At 38.3% G+C, this 24,915-nt stretch overlaps 1 protein-coding gene across 1 annotated transcript in view; it reads left to right on the forward strand.

Annotated features, from left to right (window-relative positions):
• The first annotated feature begins 3,930 nt into the window (after positions 1 to 3,930).
• The window catches only part of sesn4 (sestrin 4), a 29,668-nt gene continuing 8,683 nt past the window's right edge, over positions 3,931 to 24,915 (forward strand). The window contains exons 1-5 of the mRNA XM_056244324.1: positions 3,931 to 4,107; positions 21,349 to 21,546; positions 22,361 to 22,789; positions 23,738 to 23,852; positions 24,062 to 24,186. Of these exons, the coding sequence (XP_056100299.1) occupies positions 4,042 to 4,107; positions 21,349 to 21,546; positions 22,361 to 22,789; positions 23,738 to 23,852; positions 24,062 to 24,186 (933 nt within the window). The 5' untranslated portion in view covers positions 3,931 to 4,041. The remainder of the gene's footprint in view (positions 4,108 to 21,348; positions 21,547 to 22,360; positions 22,790 to 23,737; positions 23,853 to 24,061; positions 24,187 to 24,915) is intronic.

Here is a 24,915-nt window from a genome sequence, read left to right on the forward strand (position 1 = left end):
ATCATTAGGAGATTCAAACTTACTACAATGACTATATAAAACTCAGGTACATCCTTCTGCTGGAAGATGAAAGGGAAGGAATTTCCTTAAAACAATGTTTCAATGAAAATCTATCTATATACACTCAAAAAAATGCTGGGTTATTTCAACCCAAATTTGGATCAAATATTGACAAACCCAGTAATTGGGTTAACATTTTAAATGACATTTTTAACACAAAGTTTGGGTTTGTCCATATTTTACCTAAAATTGGGTTAAAACAACCCAGCATTTATTAGAGTGTATATATATATATATATATATATATATATATATATATATATATATATATATATATATACCGTATCTGTCTGTCTGTCCTTATTTCTCTGTTTTCTTTTTTTTTAAATGTTGGAATTTTCCACTGGTCCCTTGCAATTAAGCAACAGATGAGGTCATCGTCTTGCTTGTGATTGGTTAGTATGAATACCTGTTTGTTACCAAGCTTTTCCCAGCTGGGTACAAATTGAGAGAGAATCTTTATAGGTTGGTGTGTGTAGTTACTGCACAAACTTTAATGCGTGGATCTATATTTGGTAAGTAATCAACCTGTCTGAATGCTGACGGAGTGGGTGTAAACTGTATTTTTGCAATAAGTTTTATGCCAAAGGCATTATGATATCTTGAAATATAATTCAAGATCAGTATCTTGTATGTCTCTCTCATCCATGCAGCTGCAGACTTTCAGCAAAACTTACGTAGGCCCTGCAGGTGCAAGGAACTTTATGATGTGTTACTCAGCACATAGATTTTTCCTTTTCAGCATTTCACCAGAGCACAATGTGGGCGGAATGCAGCCATTAGACAGGAACGAGTGGGTGAAATGCCAGTTAGTGGTTTTACCGTCTATGGCCATCATAATCTTTTGTGACATCCTTCCCTGATGTTGTACCACACACATACCTCCTGGCTGTTTTTTCTTTTTCTTTTTCTTTAAAGCCCTGGTTGTCAAATGTCAGTTATTCTGGAAGGTGCATAGAAAGAATAGTGATAATGTGTGATGAGATTGAATGTGATTGACAATACTGAACTGAAACTGCCTTACTACAAACTGAAGGTTGCAGCTGTCTTGCCTGTCTGTGCTCAATACGTAATGCCTCACTTCCCCTTGTGTGAACAACCATGTTGTTTCATAGGACTTCTTTTGTACATTTTAAGTTCTCATAATTAGATATCAGCCAGCATTCCTGCTCGTGTGTGTGTGTGTGTGTGTGTAAATAGTTTTTATGAGATGTTTGTGGAGGAGGCTGGTATAAAAGGGAAGTACCATTTCCAAGTTCAATCCAATGTTCTAATTGTATTTACTGTAGCTCTCTTGAAATCCAAAGTCTCTTCAGAGATAAGTATATTGTAATGTCAGAGTCACAGAAAACTACTAAAATATTTTTTATAAATGTTAAAGAGAGCAATGAGCTCAACTTTTCAAAGTAAAGTTGTATAAATTGCCCCCTTGTGGCTGTACTTCGAAGAAAGTCATAAAATGACTAGCAGTGAAAATAAAAGCATCCTAATATATTAAAACATGCCATTTTAGATGTTTAACTTATTTTTACATTTTTCTTTATTTACCAGAATCTTTAGAAAGAACTTTATTTGGTTATTCGTTGCATAGTTTTTGCGTATGCCTTATTTTCAATGTTTCTTATTTGTAATTCAGAATCTTCTCCCTGGGGTATATTTATATATAAAATATATATTTAAAAAAAACTGTTTTCATGTTAATTAATTGTAAAATATATTTGTAAATATTGTTTTATATTGCTTCCTGCATCAAGTTGTGCCATTGTGAGTTTCTGTCTTTTCAAAAATCTGCTATTCACTGTTAACACAGGAACACAAGTCCCTTCTCCTTGTGGGACAGAGGATCTTGTTTTTTTAAGAATTCGCTGCACTCTGGGTCACCCTCAGTACTTATGATGCAGTAACTGGCACTTTTGAGGGAATCAGAAGAGTGAGGCAGCTGAATCGACTGGTTGTTCTGCTTGAGATAGAGTAAAAGAGGCTTGTATTAGTTTACAGTGCACCATTTAGGAGAATGTACTTTGATTAACAAAACAAAATGTGATTTGTGCAGTGTGCTTTAACACAGACACAGCAAAGAAGTAATGCATTTGATATTACACAAATGTTTTACTGCTCTTCAGACATGTGGCCCTACATTTTTAAGAGATTTCATAAATTCTATTTATTACCATGTCAATTCTATCCTATTTACAATATAGACACATTCTTGAGTAAACAGTGGATGTCAGCAAACTCTCAATTACAACATCAGAAAACGTATATCACATTCTGTCCCATTTGTTACATTTTGCTCAGACAATCAAACAGTGATAACAACTAAAATATTTGTTATTTCACCCTTCCACCCCCCTTAAGACAAACATGGTAAAAAAAATATTTTATTGCAAGATTGCAATGCTCATTTTACAAACATCAATAAAAAAGAATGAGATGACATTTTCAGTGTCTGCCTGGGGTCAGGTCTGATGCACTTCCATTGTAGGATCTAATCTGCAGGTATCACATGTATCCAAAGTAAAAATAAATCATCTTAGTTTAACAGCATAAATTTGACTGTATTCCAATAAGACCTTTACCAAAACAAGAGCCTATTCATATGTCGTAGGAGAGATGATGGATTGAGTCCAGACAATGAGAGCCCGAAGGCTTTTGTTAAGATCACCCTGACTTGAGGGGAACGGAACTAAAGGACATCACATGTTGAATAAGCACTTTTGTCATATTTGTTATGGAGCCACTCTGTAATAAAGGCATATGAATCAGATGACTCACCTTCTCTTATACAGCCTCCACTATATATCATATAATAGTGTTTTGCCCTAAATGATCTCTAAATTAAATGTGACAGAGTGTATTAAAATGGTCACACCCATAGAAGTTTGTCCTAGACCTCATGAGTTGAGTGATGGGACTGCTGTATTCACCAAAGTTGTACAGTCTCCTTGTGTATTATGGTCCAATTTCCAGTCAAATATATCTGATTGAGCTTTTCCAAATGCATGACTAAGCATATTTCAGTTGTTACAAAGTAAAATAAATTTCTTAGTCACCATCAAAATCAAAACCAACAATTCTTGTTTTTATAGAATATCGCAGTAGCCTTTTATTATAAATGATTTATCCATTCACATAATTATTTATTTTTAAATACATGTGCCCTTAAATATATGCGCAAGTCTTTAATCAAAATAAATTCCCCTCCCTCTTGCAACACATTTTCTTCTTTGATGACGTGTTTACTGGCGCGAGGGCTGGACAATCTGTCACTCACATGAACCACAACGATCCAATGATCCAATCGATTCCAAATGGACAAATCAAATCCTGCTATAGCCTATTTTTTCTTGTTCGAGAAGCCGTTTCACTCGTACACATCACAGCAGGGAAGAGACTCAACTTCTATTTCATACCGACTTCAATGTTCTTATAAATATTAGCCTACCACAGATTGTAGAGCTTCAAATGATTTGAATTAAACACTTTCTCTTAAGCAGTAAGATTATGATGTTGTATGTTGACCATTTGAATGTTTATTACAGTTTTGATCCAGTGAAATTACGGCCAAATAATTCATTCAGTTATTCTCACAGTGCGATATTGTAATCAGTTGTCAGGCTGCATTGCGTCATGAAAGTAGGCGGGCTTACGTGGTTAACAGACAGGTAGTTTTCCACCACATGAAAGCGCTCATTGGCTCGGATGTCGGACAAACACAGCCGTCACACATTAAAAAAAAAAAAAAAACAGTACTGAAAGTTGATTGGCCATCGCTCCACTCTTAGACCCACCTTCCCAACTGTCTGATTGGACAACATCACTGGACGTGTCTGTCAACTGTTTTATTATATTCACCCATTGATACTGCAGCTGTATGTCCGGACATGTAGGTCTCATAGCGGCTTGGCCTTTGTTAGCGAGTCGGTGAGAAGAACCAAAGAAAGCCCGAGGAGCCGCATTCATGCACTTACAGGGAGGAAAATGATCATCTGCACGAAAATCATGGATTATCGCCTTGGAACCCAGTATCAGTTTGTTCAAAATCAGGTAACATATATCACTGAAGTGAACATATTAACTGTAAACCTTAACCGTATCTAGACTCTTGCTGGGAAGTTTCAAAGTTGACAGTTCATCTACTTAGCAAGTTATATCGTTCATTCATTCATGTCCAAAACGCTCCTCAATCGCATACTTATGCCAAAATTTTAAATAGCCTAACGTTACATATTCAAAAGTCCCTATTTGAAAGAAAAGACTAATCGCCATAAATATTATCCGTTATTTTTAAGCGTAACTTACATGAATGTCATGATTCACATTATGTGCAAGTATCGAGATTTCTTTCATCTGTCGGTTTTGTTCTTCTGATCGCTAAGTTACTTTTCAACCAGTAACTATTCACTTCGAGATTTAAACGCTTATTCATTGTGTTATTTATTAATTGTTCCTGAAATAAAGTTTATTTATGACAAGACCAAAGTGCTTATCTGTGCTTAAGCTGCAGTTTTACAGTTAATCTGACTTTGAGGACGTTTGTGCTGCCTTTCATCTGTAACTCAAGTCTGCTCGTATAACAATACTGATCCTCTGACATTATTTTGTCGCCTATTTAGCTTTTTATGTAATTAAAAGAGGCTGTGCAAGTCCATTGCATTTAAGGCAAAGAGTAAGATCAGCTTTATAAGCCCCTTTTATCGCGCATATGCTCAGTTCAGATGGCCATTGTTTCATATTGCAACTATTTGGACTACCCGTAAAAGTGTGCAATGTGCATTTGAAATACCTGACGTTTTGCTGTTAATGCTGGAGATATTTACTCCATACTACATTTAAGCTTCTTGGGGAATTAAGACTGCAGTCTGGAACAATCTTGGGAGCCTTTGGTGCAGATTAAGTAATGGTTATGGATTTCAAGAAATGATGTAAACCTACATGACAATAAGCTTTTATGCTGGCATGTTGAAGTTTTGTGGGTTTGACGCTCTCCGTCATGTCTGAGCCATTTGTTGAGTCATTTAAAAGGTGAATCTCATACATGAAGACAATCGATTTACTATTTTTCTCCTTTTTCTTTTTTGTCCTCTAGTATTGAGTTGTAATTTTTAACTGCATGCTTTATCATCCTGCAAAGCGTGTGTATAAGCATTTGTGAAAATGAAAATCTGTAATTTGTCTGTAGCGCTGCCGTAGTGTTTCTACGTTCGCAGTTCATGTCGCGCGGACACAAAGCCCTTTGTAGCTACGCAATCATAAAAGACGTGACACGACAATCTGCACGACTCTGGAAGATGTAACATTTATTACCATTTCTTCATGCTTGAGTTTTTGCTTTTTGGGAAGTGCGAGTGTTTTCTCTTTCTCCATTTACGCGATGTGATGCTGATGTACTGCCAATCAAAGTTGTTTTTCTCCTCAATCGCTTGCAGTACCCTCTGAAACCTGAGGGTGCCGCTGTTGTGACTGCGCTGCTCCGCATACAAGAACAATAGATGAATGTGCCATTTAATAATTTCTCAGAAATATGCTCTTCATTTGCCAGCCCATAAAAATCCCCCTAGCTTGTACTTGGATTGTTAACATCATAAACTCGTTCCCTTTTCCCTTCAACCAACCACTAGTCCTCTTGTAAGAGACACAATTCAGGAAAAATATCTGAGAAGTCTTATAATGGCACAGTATGTGTTTCAAATCTCCCCTTATGTTTTTCCACATAAAGAGCATCTTTAAAATATATATTTATATATCTATTATGACTTTGTCAGAACATTATGGTAAAATTAGTTGAAAAACATTGTAATGCAATAGTAATATGTTATGCAGCTTACGTAGAAGGAGGAAGGGGATAAAATATAGGCTATATAAGAGGAATAACTGACAACATGATTCACTTCTGGATATGAGGAACACAACGCTGGCAAAATAACGTTATTAAGCGATTTCATTAGCAGACCAAAGCTTGGACTTTCCAAACAGAAATGTGATTCATCAATAATCGGCCTTCGCTTCACTGACAGTCATATGCAAGCTGCTGAATATATGTCACCGTCTGCTTATGTAAATGTCAGTCTTCCTGGTTGTCTGACTGCATCCATATGTGGCTTGCCATGTTTGTCTGTTTGTGTGTTACTGTGTGTGTGTGTTTGCTGCAGGGCTTGTTTCAGTCCAACCCCCAGTGAGGTGCAGCTGGCTGTTTTGTTCTTCCTGGCTTCCAGGTTGGCAGGCCAAAATAGTGTTTCCTTTGTAGAGAGGCAGCAGAGCAATGGGGTTTGTGCAACTGCAGTTGGGACATTTGCGGATGTCAAGGATGGAGCCCTCCAGGCCTTCTGAGAATGCAGATTAAATATCGCATCTTGCTCTTATTCTGGACTCAGGCCCTGAACTGATTCCCCCCCGCCATTTAGAGCCTCATGTTTAGACCGTACTCAAATGACAAAAGACGAGCAGTAGGCTTATATTTGTCTGTTTTCACTATGTCTGCTGTCTTGGTTATTTTGGTTTAGTGAATGACAATATGTTGCACAATTAAAGCGATAATTCACCCAAATATTCTGTCATCATTTACCCACCCTCATGCCGTTCCAAACCTGTTTAACTTTTTCTAATGTGGAACATGAAAGAAGATCTTTTGAAGTATGTTTGTAACCAAACAGTTTTGGTGACCATAGTTTGCAAAAAATAAAAGCAATTTCTCAAAATACACTCACCGGCCACTTTATTAGGTACACCTGTCCAACTGCTCGTTAACACTTAATTTCTAAGCAGCCAATCACATGGCGGCAACTCAGTGCATGTAGGCATGTAGACATGGTCTAAACCAGTGTTTCTCAACCTCTCCTGCAGGGACCCCCTGACAGGCCATGTTTTTGTTTTAACTCTGAAATGGCACACCTGATTCAAGTAATTAAAGGCTTAATGAGTAATTAGAGTAGGAATAGTTCAATTAATCAATTAGTCAACTACTCATTAAGCCTTTAATGACTTGAATCAGGTGTGCCATTTCAGGGTTAAAACAGAAACATGGCCTGTCAAGGGGGTCCCTGCAGGAGAGGTTGAGAAACACTGGTCTAAACAATCTCCTGCAGTTCAAACCGAGCATCAGTATGGGGAAGAAAGGTGATTTGAGTGACTTTGAACGTGGCATGATTGTTGGTGCCAGAAGGGCTGGTCTGAGTATTTCAGAAACTGCTAATCTACTGGGATTTTCACGCACAACCATCTCTAGGGTTTACAGAGAATGGTCCGAAAAAGAAAAAACATCCAGTGAGCGGCAGTTCTGTGGGCGGAAATGCCTTGTTGATGCCAGAGGTCAGAGGAGAATGGCCAGACTGGTTCGAGCTGATAGAAGGGCAACAGTGACTGAAATAACCACTCGTTACAACCGAGGTATGCAGCAAAGCATTTGTGAAGCCACAACACGCACAACCTTGAGGCGGATGGGCTACAACAGCAGAAGACTCCACCGGGTACCACTCATCTCCACTACAAATAGGAAAAAGAGGCTACAATTTGCAAGAGCTCACCAAAATTGAACAGTTGAAGACTGGAAAAATGTTGCCTGGTCTGATGAGTCTCGATTTCTGTTGAGACATTCAGATGTTAGAGTCAGAATTTGGCATAAACAGAATGAGAACATGGAACCATCATGCCTTGTTACCACTGTGCAGGCTGGTGGTGGTGGTGTAATGGTGTGGGGGATGTTTTCCTGGCACACTTTAGGCCCCTTAGTGCCAATTGGGCATCGTTTAAATGCCACGGCCTACCTGAGCATTGTTTCTGACCATGTCCATCCCTTTATGGCCACCATGTACCCATCCTCTGATGGCTACTTCCACCATGTCACAAAGCTCTAATCATTTCAAATTGGTTTCTTGAACATGACAATGAGTTCACTGTACTAAAATGGCCTCCACAGTCACCAGATCTCAACCCAATAGAGCATCTTTGGGATGTGGTGGAACGGGAGATTCGCATCATGGATGTGCAGCCGACAAATCTGCGGCAACTGTGTGATGCCATCATGTCAATATGGACCAAACTCCCTGAGGAATGCTTCCAGCACCTTGTTGAATCTATGCCACGAAGAATTGAGGCAGTTCTGAAGGCAAAAGGGGGTCCAACCCGTTACTAGCATGGGGTACCTAATAAAGTGGCCGGTGAGTGTATATTTTATGTTCCACAGAAGAAAAAGCCATAGGCCTACAGCTTTGGAACAGTGAGTTAACAATTTCATCCTGGTACATTTTCATTTTTAAGTGGACTTTCCCTTTAAGCTCTCTATTCCCCTATTTTTTTTTTTTTTTTTTTTTTTTTGGTGGTATTTTGACCTTTTGACCAGCTAGAATAAACACATGAACACATTCAAATCTCAATGCAAGGGTACATGCAAATGTATTCAAATCTAAACGCTGTTTTGTTTGTTCATGGAGTGATCATGCACTCTTTTTTTTTTATCTGTAATACATAGATCCTGCTTTCCTTTGCACATGAACTTGTTTTTATCTAACAAATAATTGATTTATTATGTAAAGACCATACATGGCATCATTATTTTCACAGAAACAGGAATTATGATGGCTGAAAGTGGCACCTTTTTTTACCCAATAAAGAAGATTTCAGATAAATTTGAGGGACTCACCAAGAGGATATGAGACTGACTTCCTGTTTCGTGTTGACTGTAAAGACATGTCGGTGCATGTTACTGGTGCTAATGAGGCATCCTGTATTGACAAAAATCACCCCGAGTTTCAAAATAACCTTACACGGTTGACCATGAACTGGCAAGGTGTTATTTATGAACTGTATACTTTAAATATCAAGTTTAACCTTTAACTTTTGGTATAAAAAAGTCTTCAGTTGACCGCATCTGCTGCAGCGTTTCGTTGAGCCGCATCTGTGTGGGTGTGTGAGCGTCCCTCAGACTCTCATCTGACTTGCATTAGTCTCTAATTTCCCTCTGAAGTTTCATTAGTAGTTAATTGCAAATTGTTTTGTCTCGTTCCAGGTATACAGACTCCCCTTGTGATTTTGTGCAGCTGCCGATACAGGCTATGAAATTAATACTGTATTGAACCATGATAGCATGTTGAATATATCTGTATTGCAGTTGCCTGTTTTTCTGGGTCACCGCTGAAAAGTTTTGGGCATTGCGAACAGACTCCGAGACATGTGATCTGTTTACCAGGGAAAGTGCATCCCAATGGATACTAGTGTTTGATTCGTTGTTTGAAGCTGACTTCAACATCTTAATCCTGTTTAAATGACTTGTCCCTATGGCTTGTGCTCTATTGCCAATATGGCCCTTAATTGACCGTATTTTCACTTCATTAGTCTTAAAACTTAGTGCACTGTACAGTATCCAAACAATAGATGCATCCCAATGTTATGTAGTACTATTTTCTGCCATTTTGTAGTATAAATAGTGTGTTCATACTGAAAATTAAACATTAAATGCCTGGATGATGCACATAATTAACTGAAAAAACAAAGTGTGACTGTGAAATATTGAATACTTTAGACACTCACCTGCCACAGTTTTCCTTGCTTACCGGAGGTGGAGGGTCGACAGACTCTGATGAAAAAATAACCTTATAAAGTTCATACACTAGACTAAAAGGTAGAGTATAGTGCATACTGTGTCATTTTGGACACAACAAATGTATGGAAGTTACATAAAAATAGGCCTTGATACACTTGATCTGGAACGTGTATCAAAATGCCAGACTTTCTAGGTAACTGTAATGTTAGTCCATGGTGCTTTTGTTTGGCATGTTTTGCAAGCCTTGACTCTGTTGAATAACAAGATACCTTTTCTCAAGCAGAAACATATCGTACTTTCAGCGCTGACTTGACACAGATATTTTTCTTTGATAGAAGAAGAGTGTCTTTGTTCCTGTTTCATCATTGTGCCTCTCAAAATCATCAACCAGCTTTAGTGTCTTTTTTAAATGGTCATAATATTAAATGTTGACCTTCAGTCATTCAAATACCTCAGTAAACAGGTTAGGCTGACACATTTTCCAAATAGAGAACAAACCACAGTTTGCACCTCAATGCAGAACTCCATTTCAATAAAAATGCACTTTAAATTGGGTTAAGACACATATTGACTGAAGGTTTAGTCTAGTGTTTAAGTTCATACTGTTTCAAGAATGTTTACTCTAAGAACCTGTCTGGAGAAATGTTTACTATATCTCGCGCATACGCTGGGATCTTTGTTTCTTTGTGGTGTCCCTTGCGCAGGAATGGCATTTCTATCTTAACTATGCAAGTGCTATCTCAGCTGTCCTCCAGAACTATTTATAACCCTCTCCCTTCTGCCAGCCGCTGTATGAAGAGCTGGGAAGGGAAGGCCAATCTGTAGGCCTAAACATAATTTATTACCCACATACTTTCCAATAATATCAATTCTTTAATGTGATTTTTTTTTTGTCAAAGTCTTTTTATTATAATTTTGGTAATGCGTACAAATAAAAATAATAAAAAGTAAATAAATATTTATAAAAATTCTAAATAAATAAAATGCACATACATGTACATTTTCATATACAGTCACATACTGTGTATATATATATATATATATATATATATATATATATATATTTTATTAATAGTAATGGCACAAATAGTGTGTTAACTGAGGGTAATAATAACAGAAGTTGGTCAAGACATCATTAACTTAGAATCCATGTTACATATCCAAGTCAAGACTGGCTGCCAAGCAACAGAATTTACAGCTTTTACCTATTTACAGAAAACCGATTTCCAGTGTCGGATTGTGCATGGGGTCTCTAATCCACTGTGCAAAAGTAGGTGGATACCTATCTTTCCATTTTATTGCTGAAAGGGCGGCAAAGGCTATCACACTTTTAGCACTGTGGTTTAGACTAGTGCCATATTCTGGCACTTCGATACATACATATATATATATATTAGTGCTGGGCTGTTATCGGCGTTAACGTGCTGCGTTAACGTGAGACTCTTATCGGGCGATAAAGAAAATATCGCCGTTAATCAAAGTTGGGTTGGGATCATAAATAGCTTTTTCGAATATCGTTATATTTTCGCGCAATTCTAATGTGTAGTATGACGCCGTGCCTACTGTCACAGATCGCGCAGTAGGGTATTTTCCTGTCAGGGACACAAGGTGTACTTTTACTTTGTTACGTTGGGCGACGTTCCTCTCGTTACTTTATTTTAATCCAATACGTTGTTAAATGAGTTTATTCCAAGCGCGCTGTGTCCTTTGTATGGGCATGAGCGATGCTCATTTACAAATGAATCACTCTTTTGAGTCGATTCTGTTCAAAGACTTCATCAAACAAGTTGTCAGATGATCTGTCTAAATCGGTTCGCGACTCAGTTCATCTGTTCAGTTCCTCACGCACTGAATCGTCTGAAGCGCTTTCAATTCACACTCGGAGTCGAAACAGGAAGATTTAAAGGTGACCTATAGTTCAAAATTGAATTTACCTTGGTATAGTCAAATAACAAGAGTTCAGTGCATGGACATGACATAGAGTGAATCTCAAACTGGACTGTTTTCGCATTCTCATTTAATTCACGTTTATGAAAAACACCCCTGAAAAACGGTCGGTTCTCCACACAATACCGACTGTGACGCAATAGTCGGGATCATTAATATGTACGCCTCCAAATATTTGCATAATGCCAGCCCTCAATGCCAGGCGGAACTGCGCAGCCGAAGCATGGCAGTTGCTCAGTGTGGATCAGGGATGGAAATTAGCACCCGCCACCAGCCAAATGCGGGTGATTTTGTGTTGTGGCGGGTAAACTAGCTTTGAACACCTACCGGCCACCGTGGCGGGTAAATAAAAATAGCATACTGTTTCACCCGGACGGCGGACACTTTTAGAGGAGGCACACCTTCAAACAAAATGTGGCGTTACATCGCAGGCGTAGAGGTCTGCAGAGAAAACATCATGGTGCGCTCACACCAGACGAGAATAGAGCGTCTGGCGCGAGTGATTTCATTGTTGACGGTAGAGATCCACTTTTGCGACATGACTGTAGCGTGGTGTCGCGACGCCTCCCCACATTTGTACTTTGATGGGCGTTCCTCAAGTTTACCGCTATGGGTGTGGTTTTGAGCCAGCGCCAGTCTAGAACAGAGGACCTGCGAGAGACTTCCCCCCGTCTCCATATGCTCTGCTTCTATTGGATAGTCGCGTCGCGTTCAACGGAATTCATTTGCATAAAGATGGGCATCGGCCAGCTTTTTGACGCGCAGCATTTTTACAAATGAAGCGCCGCCTTTCCGGGATGCTTTGCGGGCGCGTTAAAGTCGCGTGACGTCACCCATAGGAATAAAGTGGAGCGCGGCGCAACAGAAGTGTCGCACGGACAAGTGGATCTGCACCGTCACGGTCTATGTCATGTCCATATATATATATATATATTCCGTTGAACGCGACGCGACTATCCAATAGAAGCAGAGCATATGTAGACGGGGGGAAGTCTCTCGCAGGTCCTCTGTTCTAGACTGGCCGCTGGCTCAAAACCACGCCCATAGCGGTAAACTTGAGGAACGCCCATCAATGTACAAATGTGGGGAGGCGTCGCGACACCACGCTACAGTCGTGTCGCAAAAGTGGATCTCTACTGTCAGTCAATGCAAAGACGCGTTACGCGCGTAAAAAATTCCTGCGGCGCGAATGAGGTGTAGAGCGCGCCGTGGTAGATGCGAATACGCCTCATTCATGCGGCAAGTTCGAGCGTCTGACGCGTTCCGCGCGCATGATTTTATTGAGTGCTTTTGTGCATTCACGCGTTTGACGCGAATTCGCGTCTGCCGCCCGAGTTGAAAAATCTGAACTTTAGCGTCAATTCGCGCCGCGTTAACCAATCAGGAGCCTAGCTGCTGTCACGTGGTGAAGTATCTGGATGCTTCAATAAATTATTTTGTACTAAATGCCTGATGTGGTTCTAATGCACAACAAAGCAAATATTTTATCACATAAAACTTGATTTCAATATATGAGACATATTCATTTTGTATTGAATGCTATTTATTCCATTTCATATCTAGATTATATTAAATATTATTCTAATGTAAAGGCAACCAACATACTATAGCTCATAAATCCGTGTCTGGAGAGTGTTGTGTGAGAGAGAAAAAAATCACAGGACAGGTTAATTACTTTTGGAGGCTGGCTCAATTTATCATCAAAACAAAAATAAATGACAGATTAGGTGGATGAGGCCGAGGGTGAGAGAAAGAGAAAATGTCAGTATTTCATTGAGACTTGAGATTAAATGAACTGCTTAAGTATTCTTGTAGTATTAATTTTCACATGCAGTTACACATTGTCGGTTAAAAACAAGAAAGTGGCTGGTAAAAACATTGAGTGGCTGGTAGATTTTGAAATCCACCAGCCACAGTGGCCGGTGGACAAAAAAGTTAATTTCCATCCCTGGTGTGGATGTATACATGAACACAAAAGTATTTTTTAGTTCCTTCATCTGAGCCTCTGAAGAAACAATGGGTTAATTTTATTTTCTCTGGAAATTTTCAAACATTTCACCGACGTCTGTTTCCTCAACTTGGGCCAATACAGAGCTGGCCTCGGATCGAGCTACCAAGCAACACTTTCTGATGTGTAATTGTTCAAGTTCAGACAGGTAATCTTTCTCTCAAAATCGTTCAATACTGTTTATGCATCAGTAAGTCAAGCCAGTGACTAAAATATCAGCTTCACATCGTTTCTTTTAGTAGGATGAAAATAATCGTATTTAAATTGTGAACAAATTATATACAGAAAGCGATCAAAGAACAATCTTTCCACACAGCGCGAGTTTATCTGGACACTTGCCAAACTCGTTATGAATTCAATGACGCACGTTACTGCACAACGAAGCTCTTACTGTATTTACATCATCGTGTTTGCATTGGTGAAAGCAGAGAGAGTGCAGAAACTGCTTTGCAATGATAAGATCTTCATTCTCGCGATCACACTGTCATCTGCTCAATGCTCATCACGGCAACCTTTTATGTGATGGGAATAGATCTAAATACTTTAAAAACATCTCACGATTCGTTAATCTCGATAGCTGTTATAGTAAAAACGTATAATAGCAGTAGAGAGTTTCACATGTAATGCGTTGCTATTTCATATGCAAGCATGTCAGCCAATCACAGCAGTGGCCGCGGTTACACTGAATCCCACAGCAGACACGCCCCTTCAAACAGAGTGTTCAAATCAGAGGCTAAAAGCAGGCTAGGAAAAATGCCATTTATTTCTAAATTATGATTATTTTTTATCTAAAAAACATACTAACATTATAAGGGTAACCCAGGAAACATTATAAAATAATAAAAAAAAAACATTCTTGGGCACCTTTAAAAGCATCAAGAGCGTTGGATGAAGTGGCCGATCTACAGTCTAGTCTAGTGAAAGCAAATCTGCAAATGCATCATATTTTTGCCAGCGATGAAGATCTTTATTAGTTGAACATCTTCGTAAGCTGTCTGTGAATGAATGATTCCACAGGACGATACATTCGATTTCATTCCATTCAGGTAATACATTGTGTGTGTATTGCGCGTGTATTGCACAGTGGCATAATCACACTTATACTACAGGGCTGTTGAATGCTTGATTCTGATTGGTTGAGAACGTTCTAAGGTGTGCAATTATTTTCAGGGAAACGCACGGCTAAAGTAGTTCCAGGCAGGTTTGACCGCATTACAGTTCCATATCACTGCGCGTAATAACGGAAAATAGGATACAATTCATAACAAGAAAAAACATGCAGCCCCATGCACTTGATCTGCAATTTTCTATGTCTAACTTCACAATCAATGGACACATACAGTTTAATTTTAATAAATAAAGTATGTAGAATTAAATTGAATAGGCTATATAAATAAATTGATAGTCCTGCTGGGTTTTCGTAATTATTCCAGATAATATAACAAATAAATAATTATTGATAGGCCTACTTGTTAAAAGGGCTTTGTGTGTTTCATTTATTGGGTTATCTACTGTCAATTATAGAAAACAAGAATGGACGAATTAATTAAAACAAATTTAATTAATAAATAAATAATAATATTGACGCACATGCTTTTCTGTCTCATTATTGCAACATCTCTCTCTCTCTCTCTCTCTCTCTCTCTCTCTCTCTCTCTCTCTCTCTCTCTCTCTCTCTCTCTCTCTCTCTCTCTCTCTCTCTCTCTCTCTAAAAACGGCATTAATAACTGCATAAAGCCGGGACACACTGATTATAAGGCCAGTTATGAATGTAATTTGATACTTATTACATGCCCAAACACGTGTTCAGCGCGTTCAGTCTGTAGCCTATTCACAGTCTGTGTTTAAGACCAGCTACTACAGTCGATGGAAACAGTCAGTCTTCGAATGTTTCAGCAAGTCGTAAGTGTGTCCCCATCATTAGTCTGCTATCAGTGGCTCAAACCTCCGTTACTAACTCTAAAATGACGTTTTGGAATTAGCAACGGAGGCATGGGATTAGATGCGTAAGAAATTAGTCCTACATTCAAGAGCGTTTTAATGACAAAAACTTGACAAACGTCTTGAAATGCATCATCTGAACAATGTTTTGAGGTGTGGTAACTGTAGTATAAGCGGAATAATTGACTTCAGGCCGTTGAATTATTAGAAAAATAATGCACACCGAGGTGTAACGGCCACTCCGCTTCGCGTCGTGACCGCATTACCACCTCGGGTGTGCATTATTTTTCTAATAATTCAACGGCCTGTCGTCAATTAGGCCTATTCCTTACGAATAGTTTACATTGATTGAAACTAATTTGTTTAAAAATTAGGCTATTGCAGTAACAAGGCAGGTTCACATAAAATTCTTATGACATATGATGACATTATTTTTTGATCTAACGAGCATTGGCGATGCAAAAACGGACTGTCGTGCGTATTGTTTTTTTTCTTCCTCCAATTAGCCTACTACAGGGCTCCAGACTAACTTTTTTCACCTCCGTCCCTAAACCGTCCTGAAAAACTATTTGAACCGTCCTAAAGTGAATGTCAACCGTCCCAAAATAAAAAGGTTGTTTCTGTACTTTGTTATTATCATCTATAGTTGGTAGTCACATAATAAAAACACCATTAAAGTGTTTATGATATATATTATTATATTTATTTAGCTCCATTCAAAGTAGTTATCTGTAAATGGGTAAAAAAAACAACAGATTTAATGAAAAATAAAAGGAGTTAAATGCTTTTTTTGTATTCATGCAAAATCTTTTTTTCCCTTTTTTTACATGGTTGGATTAAACAATAACAAATAAATACTGGTGACTACATCTCAAAGTGGTAATGTGTCATAGCTGATCATCTGGAAATGTGTTATTAAGAGAAAGGGCTTTAAAAAGTGTAATATGACTTCTCTAGAACACAGAATTTGGGGAAAATTCTGTCTCCGTCTCAGTCTTTGTACTGACTGAGGTCTTTGTGCCGGAGAAAACATCAATTAACCTGTTAATATGAATGATTTTAAAGTTTGAACATGCAATACAGATACAGATTTAACTACTGTGAATTAAAAATTAAAACCACTTTTCCTAGAGTAGAACAGTCTTCTTTTCAATTAATGAAATATGCATTCTTTTTAAATACTTGCATACATCATTCTTTATTTTTTCAAGCAGCAGATATTTATTTGTATGAATTAAATATAATGAATCCTTATAAAAGCTATTACAGTTTTTTTCAATTGCTTACACACTAAAATTAAAACTTTCCCACTATTAGCAAAACCTTACACTCAAGGAGCAAAACACCAGCCTAGATTTGCACAATTGTAAGCACGTTGTCAGCTTCACATTTTTTGCAAAACATTACACACAGTAATTTGTAAAACTCTACACACATTTTCACACCTTAGACACAGTTAAGGATTGTGAGGTTACTTCCTTGTCATTACAAAGCCCCGGTTTGCCATTGACCACACTAATGAATGAATTGGATATGCACATCCACAAGGTGTGGAAGCACACATGTGCTAATTTGAAAACGCAGCACTCAGGTGTGCTATAAAAGGCAGCAGGTTTCAGTTCACATGTCTTCAACAAAAATGGAAGGAGCTAGAAGAAGAAGAAGAAAAAGAGTGAGAATAAGAGGGGGAGCTCAAAGAGGAGATGAAGGAGGTAGAGGAAGAGGAGAAGGAGGTAGAGGAAGAGGAGAAGGAGGTAGAGGAAGAGGAGAAGGAGGTAGAGGAAGAGGTGAAGGAGGTAGAGGAGGAGGAGAAGGAGGTAGAGGAGGAGGCCCAGGTAGAGGAAGAGGAGAAGGAGATAGAGGAAGAGGCCTAGGTAGAGGAGAAGAGGTAGAGAAGGACTTGAAGAGTTGATAGAACCTGAACAAAGAAGACGAGGACCAAATTTGACTCAAGAAATCCGTGCAACACTTATTGACCATGTTATCAACCATGGACTGACACTGATGGAAGCTGGACAAAGAGATCAACCAAATCTCTGGTTGATACTGTAACTGAATAGTTACAGTATTCTTGTTGCTTTTACAGTATTTTTTCTTCAGAGTCAAACTGTATGTACTTCATGCAGTAATTTTTATTTGTCTACAGATTTTATTTTTTTCATTGATTTCTTTGTTGGTTGATTACTGTAACTGATTATGGTAAGAAATACTGTAAATAAATACTTGAAATATGAGTCTGTAGAAATCAGTGTTGTGCAGTGCTTGGCAAGTTTATAGTAGGCCTATTTGTGTACATTCTCCCTATATCTCAAACTAATCATGAAGAATGTTGTGGGTTTGTCACTATTTTTTTTTTCATCTAAATTATCCCTTACATAACAATGTCTGGCCAAAAATCTAGCACATGCTATTTCCTAAAAATTGTTTTTTTACAAATGTGTTTTTTATTTATCACAGCCGTGTGAAACTGGCTGCAATAGTGTCTGGTCATTGAGGACTGTGTTGGTTAAATGAAAACTAATAGCATTTTCACAAATATGTGTATATCTTTTGACTGAAGTGTGTATGTTTTGACAGAAGTGTGTCAATTTGCAAACAATCTAGGAATTATGCAAATTGAGTGTGGTGTTTGGATAATTGTGATTATATTTTGAAAAAAAGAACCCGGTTTTCAAAATTGCGTGTAAACAATTGAAAAAAACTGTAACGAGCAGTGAATGCTTTTCTCTTTTTCTTTTGTTGCTTGAATATTGAGGAGGATACAGACCGCATTAGATGTATTACCCACTGTCACTTTAAGACGTCGGATCATGTCCAATGACATCCGATACAAATGCACTGATGCACATCCGATACACTCAACTGTTTTAGACATAACCGACATAGTTTACATGAATACTCTCCAAAAAGGACATTTAGACATAATATTGTGTGTACTTGTCCATTCAGACACGAAAGAGAGCTCAATCAGTACTCGCGCGCTGTATAGGTGTCTATGCACGCTTCAGTCGCGCAGAGAAAACCGCTGCCGCACCGAATAGAGCATTATTTTATTTTTTTGCGTCGTCACTCTTATTCAGATCTAACATTTTTGTCTAGTTTTTATTCGTTGAATATCCGTTGTTTAACCAGCGCAACATATTTGCGATGTCATTAAGCCATTTGATACTGCGGAACAAGTCTCCGGTCATTGAAAGTAACTATAGTAACAGCATGTGAAGACGCGCTCCGTTGTAGTCAGCGCTTGGTCGGTTAATTTTGGCATTTTCTAAGTAAGTTAGCCTAATAGGCTAGTAATAAATGAACACACATACAAAAATGTCTTTCGTCCTGTAGGCGTCCTGGAGAATATTTCTGTTCGTCCTAAACACATTTTTTATCGTCCCCAGGACGATAGGACGCCGTTAGTCTCGAGCCCTGGCCTACTATGTTAAAAAAAGGACGAAAACATGTTACTTGTTCAATTAATAAACAGTTTGTTTGATGACAAATCGCTAAAGATGAAATTGGCCTCCCTTTCTGTCATTGCGGTTTTTTTTGTTGTTGTTTTTTTTCTTTCGATATTCGACTTTTGCTCCTCGATTGTCGAATGGCATTTTTGGCAGAAATGCACATCCCTACGCGAGGCAAACTATTCTCAAAGACTTACTTTTAGTCATTATTTGGGTAGCACACATATTCTGAATGCCTTCGGGAGAATTCAAATGAGCCATTTTAATCTAGATTAATCTAGATTAATTTCAATATTAATCTAGATTAAAAAAATTAATCTATGCCCACCTCATATATATATATCTATCATCATCATCATACAGATCCTGTAGTGAATTAAGCCCATTGACAGTCCAGATTTTAAAGGCCCCATCGGTTTGTGAGGGCGCAAAGTGAACATGTTGTTGTTATTATTCAAGTGAAAACGCTCGACGAAATTGTGAAAATTTTAAGAGATTGCTTCACCACTAATATATTTGTTGAGTACTTGCTTGGACACCAGTTCATGAAAAAGTTATCTTGGATTAGAGGACATCTCAATTTGCAACCATTAATGTCCATTTGAAGAATTAATCAATTGAAGTATATCCTAGCTAATATAGTTGAGGCCCAGTAGTTCTTTAATGTGATTTTAAGTGGTATTTGGAGCCAATAAATGTATAGTGACTCAAAGGGATTTTAGGCGCGGTACACACTGTGCTATCAGTGTGACTCTTCAGTAGTGTCAGGAAGAGTTATGATGGCCCAGGGCTGTTTTGGCCATGACCCTCAGTTGTCCCCCGTAGCTATGTAACAAGATTTCATTCAATATGTGACCTGACCACGTTCATGTTTGCGTTCTGTCAGAGCTCATCTTCTTCTCTCCCCCCAGAAAGTGTAACCGAACTCCAGCCAGACCCGCAGAGCAGGGTTTTACTCGAAGGAATAACTGCTGCCAGAACGGACAGTCGAACACTAGAATTGATCTCATATCACACTAGCAATGATAATTAGCCCACATCTAGACGATTTGGTGCCAAATAATTCTGCATTATCTGTCTGTCTCTTTGTGAATGAGCGGCTCAGTTTTGTCATGGTTGTTTTCAGGGTTTGCCATCTCACTTTATGAGGACCGTACGCATGAACTTCATCATCTCCAGAGCTGCTCTGAGAATTTCACCTTTTCGTTTGAGAAAAGCTATTGTCAAATTGACATTAAACTGAAAGGTCTTCAGGACAAACTGCCTAAATAAGTTCAATTTATCTTGAAGATAATGTCATATATATCACTGTTTTATTGTAAAATGTACTTATCATACATTAGTTATTATAATAATAATAATAATAATAATAGAAATAGAAAATAATAGTAATAGAAAAAATACAGAATTTGGGGAAGAAAAAAAAAAGTGTTATAAACTTTTGCCCATGTTGTGCAGCCTTAGTCTAGACCCAATGTAATTTCACTGCTTAGTTAATAAAAAATCTACCATTTCCACAGAGCTGTTATTGTGTCAAAATGCACTTGCGAAACCTTGAACTTCCACAATGTGACGTATTTCTGTGTGGAATTGTGAAATTGATATTAATTGGTTCGTAGTTTTCCCCACCACCAGAAAACAAGTAGTTTCAAACTGGAGAATGTAACTAATATTAGTGAACGATTATTATTCAGTCTCTCTCTCTCTCTCTCTCTCTCTCTCTGTCTCTCTGTCTGTGAGTCGCAGAACAGGAGGGGAGTAGGCAGCCAGGATTTCCATAATCCCACAGTCAGACACAAAGCAGGGCAAAGGCAGAGGAACAAGGCCTCGACTGGCCTTCACAGTCAGACTTTTAAGAGCATGAAGACATGAGTCAGCAGATCTCAACACTGATTAAACAAGGGCATCAGGAGATTTCCACAAGGTGTCTTAATTGTGTAAAATAGACTCCATATGCTAAATACGGATGATTGAGCCATAGATCTCAAGTTATGCCTGTGATTATCTATGGGTATGGTGTCCAGTTGCTGTTTTTATCATCTGGATGTATTTTAAGCATCTTGGGGCGTGAAAGTGGGAGATTGAGGTCGACAGACGTCTGTCTAGTCTGTATACTAAAGGAGGCCAAGTGTGGAATGTCTATTGCTGTCCCTCGATACCCACAGGACCCGTGGCAGAAGCAGTGTTTGTTTGCTAATATTCCTTTACTCGTTTTTTTGTTGTTGTTTTGTTTGGAAACTATTTGAGGAATATTTCAAGCACTTGTGAATTTTAGTTTATTTTAAAGGGGTTCCTTTGAGATTACCAAACTTTAAACACAAAAACTGCACTGAATAGGTATGTTTTTTGTTCTTTTTATCTTCCTTTTGTATGTAATTTTTTGTAAAATATTCTTCTGGCAGGTGATGGTGAACTCTGAGAAAGACCGTGCTTCTCTCTTGTGTATGAAGGCTCTGGCCAACAGGGGGCGTCTGGACACGGTGTCTCAGCAGATGGCCTCTCACCCACAATACCTGGAGAGTTTTCTGCGCACACAGCACTACATCCTCTATATGGATGGCCCATTGCCCCTGCCCTACCGCCACTACATTGCCATCATGGTAAGAACAGAATGATCAGGCATTATGGCCAAAGTCTTATTTCACATTACGAGAAATTTCATTTCAAATTTCAAACAATGGGACAAATACAATAGAACTTGTACAGTATGTTTATTTAACATAGTAAGAAATGCTACAGAAATGAAATCAAATGTAAAAATAAAGTTTATTATTGTTGTTTGATTAATATTAATGACACAGATGGCAGCAGGAATATTGCGCTGCTGTTACTTTAAGACCTACTGTACAGATATAATATATTGACACACATCCGGTTTTCACCCAACTGTTTATGTTCACTTAAGACACAACTTCTAATTCACTTACATGAATAGTCTGAATTCTCCACACGATGGGCATTCTTACATAATGTGTGTTTGACCATTTAAGCGCAATAAGCTGCAAAAGAGAACCGAACTCGAGATCGCATGCTGTCTGAGAGAGGCGTCTTTTTATGCGTGTGCTTCGGATGTGTGTCAGTCAGCACGATCACCGCATTGAGCTCTTTCTTTCACGCCTTATTGCACTCAATAACTTTTTAACATCTTGCATGTGCTATTCTTATTCTCATTCATACATGTTTCTTTATCACTCTAAAGTGTCAAGAACTTTAAGTAGCACTGTGCTACGTGGACATATTTGCATACCGCAATATTAACGATATAGCGAAATTTCTAACGATAGATTTTATATTGTTGCCACGATAAACATCATACTGGCCAGCCCTACTTGCACATGCTCTACAGTTGATCACAGGCTCAAGTAATATCTCGATTTTATTGCTTTTATTTGATGACACATATTTGTGTTTCAGGCTGCAGCACGGCATCACTGTCGGTACCTGGTGTCTCTGCACTCAGCTCAGTTTCTGCGTGTGGGTGGAGACCCGTTATGGCTTCAGGGGCTGGAGGCTGCACCCCCACGTCTACAGCACCTTGACCACATCAACAAGGTCCTGGCCCATCAGCCTTGGCTCACGGCACGCTCGCACATACAGGCTCTGCTCAAGACGGGAGAGCAGTGCTGGTCTCTGGCTGAGCTTGTTCAGGCGGTGGTTCTGCTGGCCCACTGTCACTCCCTCTGCAGTTTTGTCTTTGGTTCTGGTTCTGACTCTGATGGCACTCTCACTCCCAGAGTGCATCACGGCACACCCCCCGGTTACTGTCTCTGTGACGCTGCCAACGGCAACACGGCCTTATCACCGCCCCCTGTTGGACCCACAGAGAAGGCATCACGGCGAAGGGTATAAATGATCATTCACAACAGTTTCAGTTGATAAAAGATCTTTCAATTCTGAATAAGATTTGTTCGGGTTTGTATGAAGCAGCTGGTAAATAACAAAAATCAGATAAAATATACATCTTAGAGTCGTCGCAATATCAAAATTGCAGTAATCATTATTCGGATTTCAAGTTCTTCCACCATTAATACACCACTGAGCACTTTTAATTTGTTAATATTAATTATTATTCAATCAAAGCAATACATCACTGATGCAAATGAAGTAAACAGTGGAACATTTTTGTAAGTATTTAACTGCAGTGTCAGTATTCAAGTAAACATTCAGAAATGTAATTTTTTTTTTTTTAATATACACTACTGTGTTTTTTTTAAGTTGATAGTTTTATCTAAAGTGCCAGCAAACATATTAATATTCCAAAAGATTTCTATTCCAAATGAAAGCTGTTCTTTTGAACATTTCTTGAAAATCACGGTGTTCACAAAAATATTAAGCAGCACAACTGTTTTCAACATTGATAATAAGAAGAAATGTTACTTGAGCAGCAAATCAGCATATATGTTTTTTTATTATTGTAATATTTTACGATATTACTGTCTTTACTGTATTTTTGATCAAATAAATTGGTGAGCACAAGAGACTACTTCAGTTATTTTACAAAAACTGAATTCTACAAACATTCATACAGCACAAGTACGATCTTTCTTCTCATTTTCTGATTTTGATGGTGGCTGGCTTGATCATGGACAAATCATTTGGATACTTTGAATTGGCACTATCAACACTTTAGAAAGACTGCTATCATTACTTATTTTTTAACTATCAGCATGTTTCTTAAGTAACAATATTTTTGACAACCCTAGTACAGCAGTATGCAAGCATTGTGAAGTCAGTTGTAATTTAGGCAAAACCAGCATGTCTTATTTTTAACAGTGGTCTATTTTTTTGTAGTCTCTAGACTCCAGCTGCGAAGTTGCTTGCCTTCTAGAACAAATTCAAAAATCACAGGAGGAGATCAAGGAAAGAAAAGGAGACCGACTCCATTCACAGACACTCCTACATTCTGGTAAGATGTTGTTCACCAGTTTAAAGACAGTGTGTCGTGTAACCATGTTTCCCAACGCTGCTGTAAACAGGAAGCGTAATTTTGGATTGGGACGAATGTTTAGAGTTATTTTTACACAAGCACATTTTCTTGTGTGTGTATATATCTCTCTCTCGTGGACCCTCTTTCGTAACCTGCCTTTCTCTTTCTCAAATGCAACTCCATGTTAGATGTGGAGGAGGAGGAGGAGGCTATGTTCTCTGCAGACCCCTCCCGCTTCGTCACAGATCCAGAATTCGGCTACCAGGAATTTGCCAGACGGGAGGAGGACCATTTCCAAGTATTCCGGGTGCAGGTGGGGACAGAGAGTGTGGATTGGGTGTCACCTACCAAAAGTAGTAGCATAAAAAAGGGTACTAAGGGTCAGAAATACAGCTCATGCCCGCCCTTCTTAAGACTGTCAGAACTTAACGTTACTCTCAAAACCTTAAAAGGAAGCTTTGTGCCACTGACAAGTCCTCTCAAATGCCTGTTAGGCTTCCTACATTTGATTTGAATGGGAATTGGATGCAACTCCTGTAGTTAAATGTTTTGATGTTAATATAGTTTGTTTTATTCTAACTTACTACTTACTTTTATCCTAACATTATTATTCAAAAGAAATAATAAGAAATAGAGTAAGAAATAAATAAATACTTTTAATCAGGAGGGATGCATTAAATTGATCAAAAGTGACGGAACAGACTTTTACATTGTTACAAAAGATTCTTTTTGACCTTTTAATTTAAAAAAAAGTAAACAACATAGTTGACGGTTGTATGACGTATGACGGTTTCCACAAAAATATTCAGCAGCACAACGGTTTTCAACATGGATTATAAGGAATGTTTCTTGAGCACCAAATCAGCATTTATTTTAAGGAAGTCAATACTTTAATACTTATTCAGCAAGGATGCATGAAATTGACCAAAAGTAATAATATTACCAAAGAGTTCTTTTTTATTCTATTCATCAAAGAATCCTGAAAAAAGTATCAGTTTCCACAAAAATATTAAGCAGCACAACTGCTTTCAGCATTGATAAT

This window comes from Rhinichthys klamathensis, unplaced genomic scaffold (genome assembly GCF_029890125.1).
Source record: "Rhinichthys klamathensis goyatoka isolate OS25496 unplaced genomic scaffold, OSU_Roscu_1.1 h1tg000960l_1, whole genome shotgun sequence".
Taxonomy (NCBI): domain Eukaryota; kingdom Metazoa; phylum Chordata; class Actinopteri; order Cypriniformes; family Leuciscidae; genus Rhinichthys; species Rhinichthys klamathensis.